Source organism: Somniosus microcephalus, chromosome 7, assembly GCF_052327205.1.
Source record: "Somniosus microcephalus isolate GS21.2 chromosome 7, FLI_Smic_1.0, whole genome shotgun sequence".
In the NCBI taxonomy this organism is placed as follows: domain Eukaryota; kingdom Metazoa; phylum Chordata; class Chondrichthyes; order Squaliformes; family Somniosidae; genus Somniosus; species Somniosus microcephalus.
The window spans coordinates 112,621,950-112,642,373 of NC_140993.1; the positions used below are offsets into that span (position 1 = coordinate 112,621,950).

Here is a 20,424-nt window from a genome sequence, read left to right on the forward strand (position 1 = left end):
CATGGACTGAATTGATAGGTATATCACTGTTCTTGCCATTTTCAAAGGGTCATTATGCAAGGGATACACTTGGTTACCCACAAGCCATCTGATTACTTGACTAACTTCCTTGAAGAGCTTAAGGAGGGCAGAATTCCTGACGATGAAACCATCAGGACAACTTCCACCAAATCTTCATGGATGTGAAGAATTCTTTGCATCTGGTCTTACATAATTCAATCTTGATATTTAGGGACTCGAACTCTTTTCTATTCATGACATTGAGTGGGTTAATTGTTTAATTCCTACATATCACTATGGTTTCAACTGTTCTGCTGTGAGGCAGGGGAGTAGGTTTAATGGTGCAGTTATCCCCAAGTTGCTTTGCATACATCCAGTGGCTCGTGGAATTTTTTAAATAGCACAAACAGAATCAAGATTGTTGTTTGCTACTGAAGAAGCTACTTTCTCACTAAGGTTGGGAGCACATGTTCAGCTGCCTCTGCTGCTTCCTCCCTTTCTCCATTCCAACCAAGCCAATCCTCATTCCAGGCTCCCTCGCTCCAATCCTGAACCATATCTCTCTCTATTTTCCCTTCCATCTCTCCTCATGCCCTCTCTGAGCTTATGGCATCCATAAGACCCACTTCCTGTTCCCTTGACCCTATTTCCATTAAACTGTTGCCCACTCAACTTCCCTTCCAGGTTCCCATGCTAGCTGACTTTGTAAATGGTTCCCTCTCCTCCTTTCCAAAACCACCATCATCACCTTCCTCTTAAAAAAAAAACCACTCTTGACCCCCCTCTAGCCTTGAAAACTACTGCCCCATCTGCTGCTGAAATCCTCATCTATGCCTTAGTCACCTCCAGACTTAATTATTCAAATGGTCTCCTAACTGGCATCCCATCATCCACTCTCCGTAAACGTCTGCCCATCCAAAATATGCTGCCCCTATCCTATCCCGCACCAAATCCTGCTCATCCATCACCCCTGTTGCTGACTTACATTGGCTCCCAGTCATCCAATGTCTCAAATTTAAAATTTTCATTGATTCCCTTCATGGGCTCACCCCTACCTATCTGTAACCTCCTCCAGCCCTACAACCCCCTCCTGAATTCCCTGTTCATCTGACTCTGGTCTCTTGTGCACCCCTCCTCCCTTTGACTCACCATTGGCTCAAGGCACTATATAAATGCAAGTTGTTGTTATTGAAAAAGAGGAAACATTTAGCTTGTTATTACACAATAATTACCTTGTTACATCTGGGCGTGGCTTTGTGCTGGTTGCAGATCGAGCTGTAGATGTGCTGTTAGGCTTTGGCCTAATCACCTCTTGTGTCTGGAATAAATATTTCAGATTGGAGATGGTGACTAAATATATTTATTTCACATACACAAAGAATAAAAGTGATATGCTACTAAAAGCCAAGAAAACCTGATCATTAATATTAGGGAAAAGTAACAATGACACAATGCCTGGAAAGCAAGATTGTGAATCAGAATTATTTCAGTTAAAACAAGTTACATTGAGGGTGAAATTGGAGATGGGCGGGGATGCAAAACAAGCGGTATCGCATCGGTTGCCCGTTATTCAGTTCCATTCACTTCAATAGAGCTGAATATCAGGCATGTCCTATAACGAGAGGCAGAAGCGATTCCGCCTATTTTGCATCCCTGTCCATGTCCAATTTCATCCCCATTAAGTATTTTCTAATTAGAACTCTGTTCAGGAACCCTGATTAATAAAAGTCCAACAAACAAAATGGCCCAAAATTTATGGTGGGTAATAACAGCAAACCAACAGCGTTCGCTATTATTGCCCCTTGAAACTGACTGCAAGTTCAGGATTTAGCTCATGTGCATCCCAACGCGGAAATCCCGAAGTTGCGGTCAGTCACTGCTCCGACACTGGCTGCGCTGTTGCAGCCCCCACCCCCCTTAGCCAGCAATCAGCCTAATCAGTGAAACTGATAAAAACTTCAGCTTTTCCGCAGTAATATCATTGTTAAATACCCAATTAAAAATTAGATCCTTTTGGATCAGGTGCAACTGGAGTTTTAACAGCGTATTGACTGCTAAACAAACGTTCTAGCCCTGAAAAACTAATTTTAAATTTTGTAGAGTGTCAAATTTCTCCATTTTAACAAAAATTAAAAATAAGAAACTTTAAAGACTTTAAAAAAATTGTTTATCTTTATTTCAGGTTTACCTTTTCCCCATGTGCGAGCCCCAATCTTTGTTTTGCTCTCTCTAACATTTTTAAAAGTTTAGAATAAAAGGAGCTTATTCACTTCCTGGTTCCCTGTCAGTGAGAATTCTGGATTGTGATTGGCTGCTTAGACAGCTTGTTGACATCACAACAGCTCGCACTAGGGGATCCCCATTAACTTACACTGATCTCAACTGAACACCGGAAAAGCCGAACCTCTCGTCACCGAGATCTCGAGATCTTTGTGGGGGGGAAGCTTACTTCAGGGCCAGCGGCGAACATCTTTGCTTCACCGCTGACTGCAAATTACAGGCCAATACTGTAATTTTAAAATGTAAAGCACAACAGTAAGAACTTCAATGGTGCTCCTCATACAGAAATACTTCAAAATAGACATTAGTAGATGATCGAAAACGTGAGCACTGAGCAGGAGGGAAGCGGCTAGGCTGAAAGAGAGGATGAAGAAAAAGATCTTTAGAAAGCTTTTGGAAGCAAGAGAAGTTGCAAGGCTGAGAGATTTGGGAGGGAACTCCAGAGGATAGGGGGGGTAGTACAATCTCTCCCCCAGCCTGATGGTTTCCTGTAGTTTTTCTGACCGGCTCCAGTGCTCCACCCTTGCCAGTCGCCTTATCCACGGTTTGTTCTTGCTGCCCATCCACCCTCTAGCGAGAAAACACTAGCATCAGTACCATCCCTATGTCACACTCCTGGCTGCATTTATTGTTGCCCCTAGGCTGAGGTCTACTTGTTGCTAGAAAAGTTTCTTCGTTAGTGCTTGATATGCCCTATTAAAAAGGATTCTTCATATTGAGCCCTCTGTAGCAATGTGGGGAAAAAAATATTTTTCACAATCACTTTTTTGGGAGAGGCTAGAAGATGATATTAGGGCATTCACTACCACGTTTGCATATTAGCAAGGGTGTTAACTATTGCTAAATCAACAGGAATAAAAAGTTCTTCTCTGCAATTGTGAAGTGGCTGCAGGCATACTTTTGTCATTCCCCAGATAAAGATACCACTATGAGACCAATTTGCCAACACATGTTTTCAACCCATCACAATTTGGTCATTTAAGGTTAACAGAAAAGTAAAGCAATTAGAGATAAGAGCCATCAAACGTGCTGTGACTACACACCTTTGGCATTGTGACAAGCAAATGTCCTGTGGTTTGGGATCTCTTGGCAGAACTGCTGTCAGGTTTTACTTCTGTTGGAAGCACCAGCTGAAATACCTAAAATCAACATAAAAAGTAAGATGACAAAACTAACGTAATATACCACACTGGTAAAACTATTTCTGTTCATTTGCTGTCATTATTTCTATTAAAATAAACTATAAATGAAGTTGCCTCATTTGACAATGTATACATAATTATTCCTGAACAAAGCAACTAAATGGGTATGGTACAGATTTATAGGGACCAATACTCATTAAAAAGTGTTTGAACTTTTTTGTTTTGGGGAAAGCAGAGTCCATTTTTGTCAGAGACAAAGGACCAAATGATGTAATTTGATACAACATAAAGTCTTGCACACATTGTCTAATAATGAGCTAACAGAACATCCAGAAAATCTAAATGAACAAACATTTAACCAAAAGTAGTTTGCACTCACATTTGAATAATATGTCCCATAAAAGAATTAGCACATATTTAGGGTTACATTGGCATATTTGGAATTACTTTTTCCCCCCAATCTCTCTTAAAGATGCTGATCTACACTTGACAGGCACCATTAGCACTGTTTGTGCTCCACTGCCATACCCATTTAGCAATTCCTTATGTGCAGCCTAAACAATGAATGAGCCTTTTCCTGTCCTCAGCCAACCCAAACGTACATACACTGGACAGCAATGAAGAGTAGAATTATTGGTTGAATTTGGAACACCTCAACAAAACAATCAGGAAGAAAGAATTCTTACCAGATCCATTACAGTGACTGCCCTTGACATCAAGGCAGCATTTGACTGAGTGTGGAATCAAGGAGCCCTAGTAAAACTAAAGTCAATGGGAATCGGGAGGAAAACTCTCCACTGGCTGGAGTCATACCTAGCACAAAGGAAAGTGGTTGTTGGAGGCCAATCATCTCAGCCCCAGGACACCGCTGCAGGAGTTCCTCAGGACAGTGTCCTAGGCACAACCATCATAAGCTGCTTCATCAATGACCTTCCAGAACCAGGGGTCATAGTCTAAGGATAAGGGGTAAGCCATTTAGGACTGAAATGAGGAGGAATTTCTTCACCCAGAGAGTGGTGAACCTGTGGAATTCTATGCCACAGAGGGCGGTGGAGGCCAGTTCATTAAATATATTCAAGAGTTGGATATATTTCTTGAGGCTAAAGAGATCAAGGGATATGGGGAGAAGGCAGGGACAGGGTACTGAAATTGGATGATCGGCCATGATCTTGATGAATGGCAGAGCAGGCTCGAAGGGCCGAATGGCCTAACTCCGGCTCCTATCTTCTATGTTTCTATGTTTCCCTCCATCATAATGTCAGAAGTGGGGATGATCGCTGATGAATGCACAGTGTTCAGTTCCATTCGCAACTTCTCAGATAATGAAGCAGTCTGTGCCCACATGCAGCAAGACCTGGACAACATTCAGCCTTGGGCTGATAAGTAGCAAGTAACACAATACCAGGCAATAACCATTTTCAACAAGAGAGAGTCTAGCCACCTCCCCTTGACATTCAACAACATTACCATTGCCGAATCCCCCACCATCAGCATCCTGGGGAGCCACCATTGACCAGAATCTTAACTAGACCAGCCAAATACTGTGGCTACAGAGGTCAGAGGCTGGGTATTCTGTGGCGAGTGACTCACCTCCTGACACCCCAAAGCCTTTCCACCATCTACAAGGCAGGAGTGTGATGGAATCCTCTCCACTTGCCTGGATGAGTGCAGCTCCAACAACACTCAAGAAGCTCGACACCATCCAGGACAAAGCAGTCCACTTGATTGGCACCCCATCCACCACCTTAAACATTCACTCCCTCCACTACCAATGCACCGTGGCTGCAGTGTGTACAATCTACAAGATGCACTGCAGCAACTCGCCAAGGCTTCTTCAACAATACCTCCCAAACCCGGGACCTCTACCACCTAGAAGGAAAAGGGCAGCGGGTGCATCAGAACGCCACCACCTGCAAGTTCTCCTCCAAGTCACAAACCATCCTCACTTGGAAATATATCGCCATTCCTTCATCGTCGCTGCGTCGAAATCCTGGAACTCCCTTCCTAACAGCAACGTGGGAGTACCTTCACCTCACGGATTGCAGTGGTTCAAGCAGGCAGCTCACCGCCACCTTCTCGAGGGCAATTAGGGATGGGCAACAAATGCTGGCCTTGCCAGCGACACCCACATCCCATGAATGAATAAAGAAAAAAAAAGTGATATCACTGTCAAAGAATCAAAACCTGACCGTTGATTCAGACATCAAGGGGGAAGCTTTCCTCTGTGCACTATGTCTAACAAAATCAAAATTCATTGATAAAGAACAGGTTTATGGTTTTGTTACAAATACTGCACAGAGTAAATATGCTTTCCCCCCAGTCTTCACTATAGGGTAGAAATTCTGATGGGTGCAGTTCATGCATGCACAAACAATTGACGTGCACATAGTATATTCCTTTGTGCAATAATTTTACAACTCCCTTAACCCATTTATTTTGAAAGAAACCCGTGTAAAGGTAGTGTGCACAAAATTTCTACCCTCGTGTGTAAAGACCTAAGGGGCTAAATTCGATAAGGCCTAAAAACGGGTGTGGGGATCGCAATCCGCTCAGCGCTCAGGGGGGCCCAATTTCGTGGGAAGTGAACTCTATTTAAAGCTACCCTGCAGTGTGAATCGCAATCTGCACTTCTTAAAGGAGGTGCTTTCTGAAATAAGCACCTCAGTCTAATTGTTGCAAATGAAAGTGGAAGGTAGCTATGGCTCAGCACTGGAGGCCTTAGTGGGGGGAGTCGCAAGGAGGAGACAGGTCTTCTACCCGCAGGGGGCCAGGAGACCCTCCAGACTGACTGCAAGGCAGCAGTGGGACCTGATTATTGGAGCGGTCAGTGCGACCAGTATTTCCCCCAGGACGTTGATCCAGTGCCAAAAGAAGCTTAATGACCTTACACGAGTTGTCAAAGTCAGTGAATGCTTCTTCAAATGCCATATCCCACCAACTGCACCACTAGCCTCATACACTGCTCAATGCACCACACCCCCCTCACTCACCTACCAACAATCTCTATCAATCACGAGATATACCACATGTCAGAATTCTAGCTGAACAAAAAAAATACTAATGTTAGAAACTGTTTCTTCTGCTCTAACATTATAAATTCCACAGACCTGTGAGAAGAGCTGTGTGAGCGTGTTTAAGCATGCATATATACATTTCGGCCTTGCAGATTACATAACAGTACAAGGGGGGCAGTATAACCAGTGCTGAAGTGGGGCAGTATAACCAGTGCTATCCACTCATACCAGTCTAAAAGCAGGTACCAAAGTCTAATCAATATATCTTTAAAGCAAAATTAGACAAATACCTTGAAGAGAAACACTTCATCCAATACAATTGCTGGAAAAGAGGAAGGTGTAATAGATGGACCTATGGTCTCTTTGAGTCTCGAGATTTCTATGTTTCAAATGGTATCTGTAGTATAACTGCAGCATTGATTCAACTTTGCATATACTTTATCAGATACTAACCTTTCCTTTAACCATCACACAAACATACGTTGGCTGAACATCAATATCGAGTAGAGACGTGTCCATATGCCTGTGCAATTAATTTTTAAAAATAGATCAGCATTTGCACTAAAATATTGAATCCCACATTTGTAACATTGTCCACAGAAGAAGGATTCCCCCAGTGGCTATCTTATTGAGTGCTACACACTACAGTATATTGGTTTGGGGAATAGAAGCTGCTTGAAGGAATAGACACAAATATTTCACATACACACGTAAAACTGAACATTCTCAAGGAGGCCGCTAACCTATTCATTTTTGCATCATTGTTCTTTCAAAGTTCAGTGCAACAACTGTGTGCCATACTTTAATTACACCTGTGACCTGATAATCCAACCATGCTGTCAAAGCTATTTTGTGACACATTAACCTTGTCTCACTTATAATTTCCAGAACTTTTTCCTAGTACTGTACCCTGAATATACGATGAGCTGAGGTAAGCAGAGTACCACATCACTATCAACATATGCAAGACCTGAATTTGCATTGATGTGCTTTTAATTGTGATACTTTTCCTGCACATGTAACTAAGTAAAATAGTGAAAATGTGAAACTGAAAATTACCCCCAATTAATGTGGCTTGATAATGCATTTGTGCATGGCTGTTTGACTAATGTTACAGATGTACCTGTGGAAACCTACAATAACCCCATAGTCTGGATGCTAAAAGGCAGTGGCAGAATAGTGCTTGTAGTGCTGTATCTCATGTTTTCAGCACGTGGAACAACTCAGTGATGGCTTTCTTTGTCTCTCATTCAATTGTAGGTAGAAGTGCTTCTGCCTATATATTCTGGTGTGGTACCGGTGAGTAGGTTCCAGTGCAGCCTCACCAGTCTGGCATTCCTCGGTTTCCCCTCCTCTCCTTCCTCCAAGAAATAAAAGTAATGGGGAAATAATGGCAGTGGGAGAGCCATTCTGCCCTGTCTGAAAATATTGGAGTAGGAGGATTGGCACCCCCACAACAAAGGACAGAATGGCAGATGACAAAAGGAGTTGGCAACAAAAATAATAATATAAAAACAATGAAAATGATCAAAGAATAAGCTTTATTGATATCTGGCCCTTGAAATTTGCTACCCCTTCACTAGGGTGCCTAGCAACCCTGAACGCTGGTTTTCTATGGGTGTGATTATGATACAGTGCAAATATGGTGGAAATGACAACATGAGGTCATGTGCTCCATTTTCCATCATTTCCACCTCTTTTGCATAGTTCTACTTAAATCATGCAGGCACTTCCGCTAACCACCAGAAATGAGAGCGGAAATGGAGCAGGCGTTAAAGTGGGCAGAGATCCAAAATAATGGATACCTGCCCCATTCTGTACTACCACCGCCTGATAAGCACCCCAACATCAGGCACTGAGTATCAGAAAATATCAGCTAATAGCTCAAAAGTGTACAAGAGTTAGAATAAGCTTCTGAAAAATTACAAATTTCATCTTCAGGTGGTGAGATTCTGACAATGTTTATTCAATTACGATATTTTGATGTAAAGCTAACCTGTAAACAGCAAGATCCAAGATGAATTGATTATTTTCTTCATCATCGGTCAATATGAAATTAATCCTGTAAAGAAAAATAAAAGTTAACTTTCAATTTCCAAGCATACCCCTTTTTCAACTAAGTCACCTAGCAAGACTTTAACGACTGAGACAGACAGACAGGTTTACTCAACCAATTTATAATTCTGATTATCGTAATGGCCCGGATATTGCAGTAAAAATAACCGCAAGGCTATCAGCGCTCACTGTCATTAAAGAGTAAATCGGACAGCAACTTCCGGCGACCGCACATGCTCAGTTAAACGTGTAAATCAGGAAGTTGCTGTCCGAGTTGCCCTACTCCTCCAGAAGCTTTGGTATCTCACCGAGAGACTCGCCATTGAAACACATGGATCGGCGTGAAGTTGCGGTACTTACATGATAGATACCCACTAAACACACCAGGAGAAGTTACAGATTGTCCATTCCAGCATAAGTAAATTTTTAATGGTGTGATAAGTTTAAATTACTGCCAAACAACGTCTCTGACACTGAAAATTAACTTTTACAAGTGTGAAGTCTCATTTCTTCAGATGTTAGTCATTGTTGGAGATTTTTTTTTAAAAATTTAAATGTAAGCTTTTTCTTTCTGTCTCTTTTGTCTCTCTCGCTCTATTCATCCCATCTTGCTTTCTCTCTCTTCATTTCACTTTCTGTACATGATTTGACATTGAATTAACTATTCTAACTTACACTACCTGGTTCAGGCTCTGCATGTCTCAGTAAGGATTCTTCAATCTGATTGGTTAAGGAGATGTACAGTTGCTTGCCCTGTTCACACAGGTTCCAGATCCCCTGTAGAGAGCCCCTGTAGATGGCGCTGTGTCAAAATGGACTTCTATTCATCACACGTTCCAGTGTAAAAGGCCACAGAAAGTCTGTGGGCAAGTACAAGTTCAATGAACGGCTGGTGCCATTCGTTCACTCTGACCATAAATTCTGGGCCAATGAATGTGCGCATCAATGTGAAACCTGTTTTACATATATTAGTATGATTAAATTATGCTAAGACACGTAAAAATAAATTTTTTGCAGGAAAGTATTTTCTTAAAAACATTCTGAAGACGAAAAGGTTCTGACTGATTTAGATTAGGTCAGATCCTAACCCTTTTTTTGCACATGGGACACAAGAATTTCTTCTCGTGTCCATAATGTAAAAATAATTTGCATTTGGGTAAATATCATGCCAAAATAGCAAGATATTTGTATTTCTTGTCAGGTAATTTTACATGGGATAAAAACATTTAAAGAAAAACTGGGGCCTAAATTCTGATGGACCAATTGCAGTGGGGTAGAACCCCCGACCGCCCAAATTGAAGGATATCAGGCACATAATGGCCCTGAAATTAGGATCGGGGGCTTGCCGCGCGTGCAAGCCCCCGATCTGCACTCACCCTGCGCGCCGACATCTGAAGCCCGGGCCTGCTTGCATTTCCTGTCACAGGCCCGGTTCAGCTGTCGGCGCGCTGTGCTTACCCGATCCAGCGGCGTAGTTAGTGCGATGTGCCGGCTGGGATCAGGTGAGCACTGTGCAGCCAATCAGGGGAGGGGAAACTCATTCATGAGTTTCACAGTAAGAGCTGTCAAACTCATGAAAAGTATGGGCTGCCAAAACACTACTTTAACTTTAAATAAAATTTTAAAAAACATCCCACTGATTATAATAACTATAAATAAGTTTTTTAAATGTTTTAAACAATTAATCAATTTTTTGAAAAAAATAAATTTTTTAAAAAATAGGGTCTAAAACTAAACTTACCATCCTGTAAATTCTTTAAAAATAACAAACCTGTGGAAAAAAAAATTTCTACATTGTACTAAAAGCCCACTTACCTGAAAAACTAAATACTTACGTCTTGTTTTTCCACGCGTAAAGACCGGAGGCCTTTACACGCGCGCAACTCTGGGGAAAAAAAAGGAATTTTACTGCGCACGCGCTGCCTGTGCAGTCGCGCGCGTTCTGCCTCTTAACCCCTTGGGTCAGAGGACAGGAAATGCCGGTTTTCAGCGCATGCGCTGTGCATGCTGAAAACCGGCAACTCCTCCGGGCACACGCGTGAGTACCCCGTCCGTACTCACGCGTTGTGCCCGGAATTACTGGGCCAATGTCTTTAAGAGTGCATTAGTGGGGCTCAACTCGACTGAGGCCCAGAATGTTGGAGTAGCTCCATACTGCTCCGGCATAGCAAATGCAGCCTGGGGAGGGCCTTACAGGAATAGAGTGGCTCCGACACTGCAGCTTCCAAAGGAGCAATCAGATTATCCCTGCAAGGTATTAATCCCCTCGAGTGTCGATTACCCTCTCCTTCCAGCATTCTGGGGCCTTTATTAGGCCCATAACAGATCCTACGCTTGCTCCCAGATCTGCCCATGGTTCCTGCTGCCAGAATTTCCCAGCTTCCTCTCCACAGGGCAAAATCCCCGCCCCCAAGCTCAAGGGTGGAATTTTGGGCCCAGTAACCCCAAGGGAAGCTCATTGTTGTTGTGGCTGTTGCTGACATATAACTGACCAGATGTATCAGTGTATTAAATTAGGGGTTTCTGTCTTGAATGGGTCTTCTTTGTTTTAGTCTATGCCTTTGTTCAGAAATGAATTTAGCCAAAATAATTTGGTGGCTAAAACAACTTAAGTGAAATGTTGACATATCAAACTGACAGTCAAACAGACATACGAAAAGGACAAAAATAGGCCTTCAAGCCCACTGTCCACCCACTCCCTAACCACATTATCTATTAGAAGAGGGAAAAAGAGAATAATCAACTTTAGCCAAATCAGGAAATTCCTTTCTGTCTGTCTAAGACAATCAAGCAAGCTGCAGAAGTACACAGTTGCCCATAACTCATCATTAAGGCCTGGATTTTGTGGCCAGCCAATCACTACACTTACACTTGGCCACAGACATTCTATGGGCTTTTGTACTGGAACTTGCGGTGATCAGAGAGCCATTTCAGCACAGCGCCCTCTATGGGGGAATCTGGGAACTGTGCAAACAACTTTGCATCTCCCTAACCAATCAGATTAAAGAGTTCTTGATGAGGTGTGCAGAGTCTGAACCAGAAACTGTACGTTAGAATAGTTTATTCAATGCCAAATCATGTACAGAAAGCAAAATAAGAGAAGGCAAGATGGGATTAAGAGAGATAAAAGATACAGAAAAAGTTTTAAATAAAAATTATTTAATTTTTTTAAATCTCCGACAATAATTAAAATCTGAAGGAATGAGACTCCAAATTTGTAAAAGTTAATTTTCAGTACTAGTGTGGTTGTTTGGCAGTAATTAAGACTTATCAAGAGCAGCAGCTGGCATCACTGCACCGCATCCATGAGGCTGAGAGCTATGTAAATGGCACATTTCAGGAGGTGGTCACCCCGCAGCGTAAGAGTGTGCAGGCAGAAAGGAAATGGGTGACCATCAGACAGACAAGGAGGACCAGGCAGGTATTGCAGGAGTCCCGAGTGCATCTCGCTCTCCAACCAGTATACTGGTGAGGGCGATGGTTCCTCTAGGGAGTACAGCCAGAGCCATGTCCACGGCCACGGCCCCATGGGTGGCTCAGCTGTACAGGAGTGGAGGGGGCAGGGGGGAGTGGAGGAGGAAGATTGGGAAGGCAATAGTGGTAGGGGATTCGATAGTTTGGGGAACAGACAGATGTTTCTGTGGAGGCAGGCGTGACTCCAGGATGGTATGTTGCCTCCCTGGTGCCAGGGTCAACGATGTCACTGAGCGGCTGCAGGACATTCTGAGGGGGGAGGATGAACAGCCAGAGGTCGTGGTCCATATTGGTACCAACGACATAGGTAGAAAAAGGGAGGAGGTCCTGCAGGCAGATTTTAGGGAGCTAGGAAAGAGATTAAAAAGCAGGATCTCAAAAGGTAGTAATCTCTGGATTACTCCCTGTGCCCCAAGCGAGTGAGTATAGAAATAGGAGGATAGAGCAGATGAATGCATGACTGGAGAGATGGTGCAGGAGGGAGGGCTTCAGATTCCTGGGGCATTGGGGCCAGTTCTGGGGGAGGTGGGACCTGTACAAGCCGGACAGGTTCCACCTCAACAGAGCCGGAACTAATGTCCTCGTGGGCAGGGGGGGTGGGGGGGTTGCTAGTGCTGTTGGGGAGGGTTTAAACTAAGTTGGCAGGGGGATGGGTACCAGGATGTAGCATTAGAAAGGAGAAACAAAGTGCACAAAGGATGGGGAGAGACAGATAGCACTAGAGTAAGAAATAGTAAGGTATTAGGTGGGGTCAGATTAAGAGAGAATACAAGAAGGTCTAAGACAGGTTTACAGTGCATGTGTGTAAATGCACGAAGCGTGGTAAATAAGGTCGGTGATCTGCAGGCTCAAATAGACAAATGGGAATATGATGTTGTGGCGATAACGGAGACCTGGCTCAAAAAAGGGCAGGATTGTGTTTCAAATATTCCTGGATATAAGATGTTCAGGAAAGACAGGGAAAGAAAGAAAGGAGGTGGGGTGGCATTATTGGTTAAGGAGAATGTTGCAGTGCTGGAGAGAGAGGATGTCCTGGAGGATCTATTTGGTTAGAGTTAAGAAATAATAGAGGTGCCATTACACTACTCGGTGTATTCTATAAGCCACCAATTAGTGGGAAAGATATAGAGGACCAAATTTGCAGGGAAATTACAGAGAGATGCAAGAAGAGTAAAACAAGGTTACACTGCAGTAGGAGTAAATTGGCACAGCAGGCAGTGGAAACCAGTTTTCTAACCAATCAGCAGGGGTGGCTCATTTGGCTGTAAACAAACAAACAGTATAAAAAGACCAGTCCTAGTGCGAGCAAGCACTAAGTGCGAGTCATCAGAGAGTGCTGTGAGTTTGGGTAAGTGAGAGTTTAGGGTAAGTGGGGTGTTAGGTGCTCTTTTCAAACTTTAACTCTGTGGGTTGTAGTTAATAAGGCCTTTCTGGTGCAGAGTGACTGTTGGTAAACTATTTAACTGGTGTAATTAGAGGGATTGATTTAATTTAAATCCAATTAATTAAAGGGGATACTAGCATCTAAAATCGGGCAGAGGGTGTCCATAACTAACAATAAAAAATGTAATTAATTACATAGAATGGAGCAGGTGATGTGTTACTGTTGCGAGATGTGGGAGCCGGTAAACCCCATTGAGGCTCACGGTGATTACGTCTGTGACAAGTGTCTGCTGCTACAGGAACTCCAGCTCCGTGTTGATGAGCTGGAGTCTGAGCTTCAGACACTGCGACACATCAGGGAGGGGGAGAAGTACCTGGACTCTGTGTATCAGGAGGTGGTCACACCTATGAAGTTAATTAATTCAGATGTAGCCCATGGTCAGGGACAGGACGGTGTGACTACGAGTGAGGCAGGTACGGGGATCCAGGAGGTAGAGCTGGAGGAGCCGCAGCCCTTGCTCTTGTCCAACAGGTTCGAGGTTCTTACTCCCTGTGGGGACAGGAGCAGGGACTGCAGGGAGGATGAGCAACCTGGCCACAGCACCGTGGAACGGGGGGCCATTCAAGAGGGGGGAGTAAATAGAAATGTTGTAGTGGTAGGGGATAGTATTATTAGGGGGATAGATAGAGTTCTCTGCAGCCGAGAGCGAGAGTCCCGAAGGCTGTGTTGCCTACCCGGTGCCAGGGTTAAGGACATCTCCTCTGGGCTGGAAAGAAACTTGCAGTGGGAGGGGGTGGATCCAGTTGTCGTGGTCCATGTTGGTACAAACGACGTAGGACTAGGAAGCCGGTTCTGTTAAAGGAGTATGAGCAGCTAGGGGTCAAATTAAAAAACAGAACCTCAAGGGTAATAATCTCTGGATTATTACCTGAGCCACGAGCGAATTTGGCTAGGACAAATAAAATTAGAGTGTTAAATGCATGGCTCAAAGACTGGTGTGGGAGAAATGGGTTTTGCTTCCTGGGACACTGGCACCAGTACTGGGGCAGGAGGGAGCTGTTCCGTTGGGACGGGCTTCACTTGGCCAGTGCTGGGACTAGAGTCCTGGCGGATCATATAACTAGGGCTGTAGAGAGGGCTTTAAACTAACTAGTGGGGGGGAGGTTCCTAGAGAGCAAATAATAAAAATGACAACAGAGAAGGTCATAGTCTTAGGTAGCAGTGCGGAAATCAAAAACCAGAGTGTGTCAGGAAGGGGCAGAAGGTATGGAGTAAAAGGTAAAGTAATAAAAAGGGCAAAAGCAGGAACTAAGTGTCACAAAACATATTTGAAAGTTCTCTATCTGAATGCATGTAGCATTTGTAACAAAATAGACAAGTTAATGGCACAAATAACTACATATGGGTATGATCTTGTGGCCATTACAGAAACATGGCTGCAGGGTGACAATGCCTGGGAATTAAACATACCAGGTTATTTAACGATCAGGAAGGACAGGCAGGAAGGGGAGGTGGGGTGGCTACGTTAATAAAGGAAGGAATCACTGTAATACAGAGAAATGATATTGGGTCAAAAGATCAGGATAAGGAAACAGTTTGGGTGGAGATAAGGAATAATAAGGGGAAAAAAACACTAGTGGGCGTAGTCTATAGGCCTCCGAACAGTTGCAACTCTGTTGGACGGAGTATCAATCAGGAAATAGTTGAGGCTTGTAATAAGGAAACATCTATAATTATGGGGGATTGTAACCATCATATTAATTGGACAAATCAAATTGGGCAGGGCTGCCTTGAGGATGAGTTCATTGAGTGTATTAGGGATGGGTTTCTTGAGCAGTATGTAACTGAACCGACCAGGGGGCAAGCAACCTTAGATCTGGTCCTGTGTAACGAGACAGGATAAATTAAAGATGTCCTAGTAAAGGATCCCCTTGGAATGAGTGACCATAACATGGTTGAATTCCATATTCAATTAGAGGGCGAGAAGGTTGGATCTCAAACAAGCGTGCTAAGCTTGAATAAAGGAGACTATGAAGGTATGAGAGCGGAAATGAGTAGAGTGGATTGGGAAAATAGATTAAAGGGTAAGGCGATACATGATCAGTGGTGTACATTTAAGGAGTTATTTTACAACTTCCAAAAAATATATATTCCACTGAGAAGAAAAGGGTGTAAAAGAAAAGGCAGCCATCCGTGGCTAAGTAAAGAAATTAAGGATAGTATTCAACTAAAAACAAGGGCATATAAGGTAGCCAGATCTAGTGGGAGGATAGAGGATTGGGAAAACTTTAAAAGACAGCAAAAAATAACAAAAAGATTGATTAAGGAAAGATAGATTATGAAAGTAAATTAGCAAAAAATATAAAAACAGATAGTAAGAGTTTTTATAGTTATATAAAAAGAAAAAGGGTGGCTAAAGTAAATGTTGGTCCCTTAAAGGATGAGACCGGGAAATTAATGGTGGGAAACATGGAGATGGCAAAAACACTGAATGAATATTTTGTATCAGTCTTTACAGTAGAAGACACTAAGAATATCCCAACACTGGACAAACAGGGGGCTATAGGGGGGGAGGAGCTAAACACGATCAAAATCACTAAGGAAGTGGTACTCGGTAAAATAATGGGACTCAAGGCGGATAAATCACCTGGACCTGATGGCTTACATCCTAGGGTCTTGAGGGAAGTGGCAGTAGGGATTGTGGATGCATTGGTAATAATTTTCCAAAACTTCCTGGACTCAGCAAAGGTTCCGGCAGACTGGAAAACTGCTAATGTAACACCCTTATTTAAAAAGGGCAGTAGACAGAAGGCTGGAAACTATAGCCTGTGTTAGCCTAACATCTGTGGTAGGTAAAATTTTGGAGTCCATTATTAAGGAGACAGTAACAGGACATTTGGATAATCATAATTTAATAGGACAAAGTCAGCATGGTTTTATGAAGGGGAAGTCATGTTTGACAAATTTGCTGGAGTTCTTTGAGGAAGTAACATATAGGGTGGATAGAGGGGAACCAGTGGACGTAGTGTATTTAGACTTCCAAAAGGCATTTGACAAGGTGCCACACAAAAGATTATTGCTTAAGATAAAAAATCACAGGATTGGGGGTAATATTCTGGCATGGATAGAGGATTGGCTATCTAACAGAAGGCAGAGAGTTGGGATAAATGGTTCATTCTCAGACTGGCAATCAGTAACTAGTGGTGTTCCGCAGGGGTCAGTGCTGGGTCCCCAACTCTTTACAATCTATATTAATGATTTGGAGGAGGGGACCGAGTGTAACATATCAAAGTTTGCAGACGATACTAAGATGGGAGGGAAAGTAGTGAGTGAGGAGGACATAAAAAACCTGCAAGGGGACATAGACAGGCTAAGTAAGTGGGCAGAGATTTGGCAGATGGAATACAATACTGGAAAGTGTGAGGTTATGCACTTTGGCAGGAAAAATCGTAGAGCAAGTTATTATCTTAATGGCAAGAAACTGGAAAGTACTGAAGTACAAAGGGATCTGGGGGTCCTGGTGCACGAAACTCAAAAGGTTAGTATGCAGGTGCAGCAAGTGATTAAGAAGGCCAATGGAATGTTGGCTTTCATTGCTAGGGGGATAGAATATATAAATAGGGAGGTATTGCTTCAGTTGTACAAGGTATTGGCGAGACCGCACCTGGAATACTGCATACAGTTTTGGTGTCCATACTTAAGAAAGGACATACTTGCTCTCGAGTCAGTACAAAGAAGGTTCACTCGGTTAATCCCGGGGATGAGGGGGTGGACATATGAGGAGAGGTTGAGTAGATTGGGACTCTACTCATTGGAGTTCAGAAGAATGAGAGGCGATCTTATTGAAACATATAAGATTGTGATGGGGTTGGATCGGGTGGATGCGGGGAGGATGTTCCCGATGATGGGTGAAACTAGAACTAGGGGGCATAGTCTTAGAATAAGGGGCTGCTCTTTCAAAACTGAGATGAGGAGGAACTACTTCACTCAGAGGGTGGTAGGTCCATGGAATATGCTGCCCCAAAAAGCTGTCGAAGCTACATCATTACATAAATTTAAAACAGAAATAGACAGTTTCCTGGAAGTAAAGGGAATTAAGGGTTACGGGGAGCGGGCAGGAATTTGGACATGAGTCTAGGTTTGGATCGGACATGGCCCTGTGGGTAGCGGAGCGGGCCCAGGGGCCGTGTAGCCTGATCCTGCTCCTATTTCGTGTGTCTAATTCTGTTAGATTCAGGAGATGGTTCTGTGATAGTAGATTGACGGTTAGGATCAGATCAGCCATGATCTAATTGAATCGCGGAGCAGGCTCGAGGGGCCGATTGGCCTACTCCTACTCCTATTTCTTATGTTCTTATGTAACTATAGAGTAGTGATAATGGGAGACTTCAATTATCCTAATATAGACTGGGATAATAACAGTGTAAAGGGCAGAGATGGGGGAAGAATTTCTGAAGTGTGTTCAGGAGAACTTTCTTGATCAGTATGTTTCTGGCCCAACGAGGAAGGAGGCATTGCTTGATCTGGTTCTGGGGAATGAGATGGGTCAAGTGGAGCAAGTGTCAGTAGGGGAACATTTAAGTGAACAGTGATCATAGTATCATAAGGTTTAGATTAGCTATGGAAAAGGACAGGGAGCAATCTAGAGTCAAAATACTTAATTAGAGGAAGGAAAATTTCAGTGAGTTGAGAATGGATCTGGCCCAGGTAAATTGGAATCAAAGATTGGCAGGTAAAACTGTAATTGAACAATGGGCTGCCTTTAATGAAGAGATGGTTTGGGTACTGTCGAGGTATATTCCCACGAGGGGAAAAGGTAGGGCAACCAAAGCCAGAGCTCCCTGGATGACAAAAGAGATAGAGAGTAAGATGAAACAAAAAAAGGCACGTATGACAGAGGTCAGGTTGAGAATCAGGCTGAATATAGAAAGTTCAGAGGGGAAGTGAAAAAGAAAATAAGAGGGACAGAGAGAGTATGAGAATAGACTGGTAGCTAACATACAAGGGAATTCAAAAATCTTCTGTAGGCATATAAATAATAAACTGGTAGTAAGAGAAGGGGTGGGGCCAATTAGGGACCTAAAAGGAGACCTACGCATGGAGGCAACGGTACTAAATGAGTACTTTGCATCTGTCTTCACCAAGGAAGAAGATGCTGCCAAAGTCATAGTGAAAGAGGAAGTAGTGGAGTTACTGAATGAGATAAAAATTGATAAAGGAGGTACTAGAAAGGCTGGCTATACTTAAAGTTCATAAGTCACCAGGACCGGATGGGATGCACCCTAGGATGCTGAGAGAGGTTAAGGAGGAAATCGCGGAGGTACGCGCCATAATCTTCCAATCCTCCTTAGATACGGGGGTGGTGCCAGAGGATTGGAGAATTGCAAATGTTACACCCTTGTTCAAAAAAGGGTGTAAGGATAAATCCAGCAACTACAGGCCAGTCAGTTTAACATCGGTAGTGGGGAAGCTTTTGGAAGCGATAATCAGAGATAAAGTTAACAGTCACTTGGACAAGTGTGGCTTAATTAAGGAAAGCCAGCACGGATTTGTTAAAGGCAAATCGTGTTTAACTAACTTGATCGAGTTTTTTGATGAGGGCAATTTGGTTGACGTGGTGTATATGGACTTCCAAAAGGCGTTTGATAAAGTGCCACATAATAGGCTTACCAGCAATGTTGAAGCCTATGGAATAAAAGAGACAGTGGCAACATGGATACAAAATTGGCTAAGTGACAGGAAACAGAGAGTAGTGGTGAACGGTTGTTTATCGGACTGGAGGAAGGTATACAGTGGTGTTCCCCAGGGGTTGGTATGAGGACCACTGCTTTTCTTGATATATATTAATGATTTGGACTTGGGAGTACAGGGCACAATTTCAAAATTTGCAGAAGACACAAAAGTTGTAGGTATAGTGAACAGTGAGGAGGATAATGATAGACTTCAAGAAGACAGACAGGCTGGTGAAATGGGCAAATACGTGGCAGATGAAATTTAACGCAGAAGAAATTTAACGCAGAAAAGTGCGAAGTGATCCATTTTGGTAGGAAGAATGAGGAGAGGCTATATAAACTAAAGGGTACAATTCTAAAGGGGGTGCACGAACAGAGAGACCTGGGGGTATATGTGCACAAATCGTTGAAGGTGACAGGGCAGGTGGAGAAAGTGGTTAAAAAAAGCATACGGGATCCCGGGCTTCATAAATAGAGGCACAGAGTACAAAAGCAAGGAAGTTATGATGAACCTGTATATAACACTGGGTCGGCCTCAACTGGAGTATTGTGTCCAATTCTGGGTACCGCAGTTTTGGAATGTTGTGAAGGCCTTAGAGAGGGTGTAGAAAAGTTTTACAAGAATGATTCCAGGAATGAGGGATAGACCAGAGAAGCTGGGGTTGTTCTTCTTGGAGCAGAGAAGATTGAGAGGAGATTTGAGAGAGGTGTTTAAAATCATGAGGGGTTTAGACAGAGTAGATAGAGAGAAACTGTTCCCACTGGCAGAAGGGTCGAGAACCAGAGGACACAGATTCAAGGGCCACGATTTTATCGGCATTGAGAGGGTGGGTTTGGAGGCGGGTCAAAGGTTAAAATCGTTTTGATTGATGGCGGGGTCCGATCCCACCGTCAACACGACTGCAAACAATTTTCCCAAGTGTCGGGTCCCCGATTTGCGCATGGACCCGACACCTAGCGGCAGGAAGAGGATTAAAGCCAATTACCTACCTGTTAACAGGTAGTGAAAGGCTATTTTTAAATTTTGCCGCTTCTGTCTCGGGCCTCCCGACATTCGGACACAACGCCAGGTAAGTGTGGTGTTGTGAGTCTGCTGTAATGTTTCTGCATTGATGACAGCTGCAAAAGTAGTGTGAAGGATCCAATGGTGCACTGGTGAGTCTCAGAGGTTAGGAAGTATTGCATAGAAACATAGAAGATAGGAGCTGGAGTAGGCCATTCGGCCCCTCGAGCCTGTTCCAACATTTAATGAGATCATGGCTGATCATCCAAATTCAGTACCCTGTCCCTGCTTTGTCCCTATATCCCTTGATCCTTTTAGCCTTAAGAAATATATCTAACTC

The 20,424-nt window shown here is 43.4% G+C and overlaps 1 protein-coding gene across 2 annotated transcripts in view; it reads right to left on the reverse strand.

The window, feature by feature from the left end:
• dnaaf11 (dynein axonemal assembly factor 11) overlaps positions 1–20,424 on the reverse strand; it is a 148,109-nt gene that overhangs the window by 34,791 nt on the left and 92,894 nt on the right. For both annotated transcript variants that reach the window (XM_085992849.1, XM_085992848.1), the window contains 4 exons: positions 8,433–8,498; positions 6,890–6,959; positions 3,324–3,419; positions 1,233–1,318 (listed from right to left, as the gene is read on the reverse strand). In XM_085992849.1, the coding sequence (XP_085848975.1) occupies positions 1,233–1,318; positions 3,324–3,419; positions 6,890–6,959; positions 8,433–8,498 (318 nt within the window). The remainder of the gene's footprint in view (positions 1–1,232; positions 1,319–3,323; positions 3,420–6,889; positions 6,960–8,432; positions 8,499–20,424) is intronic.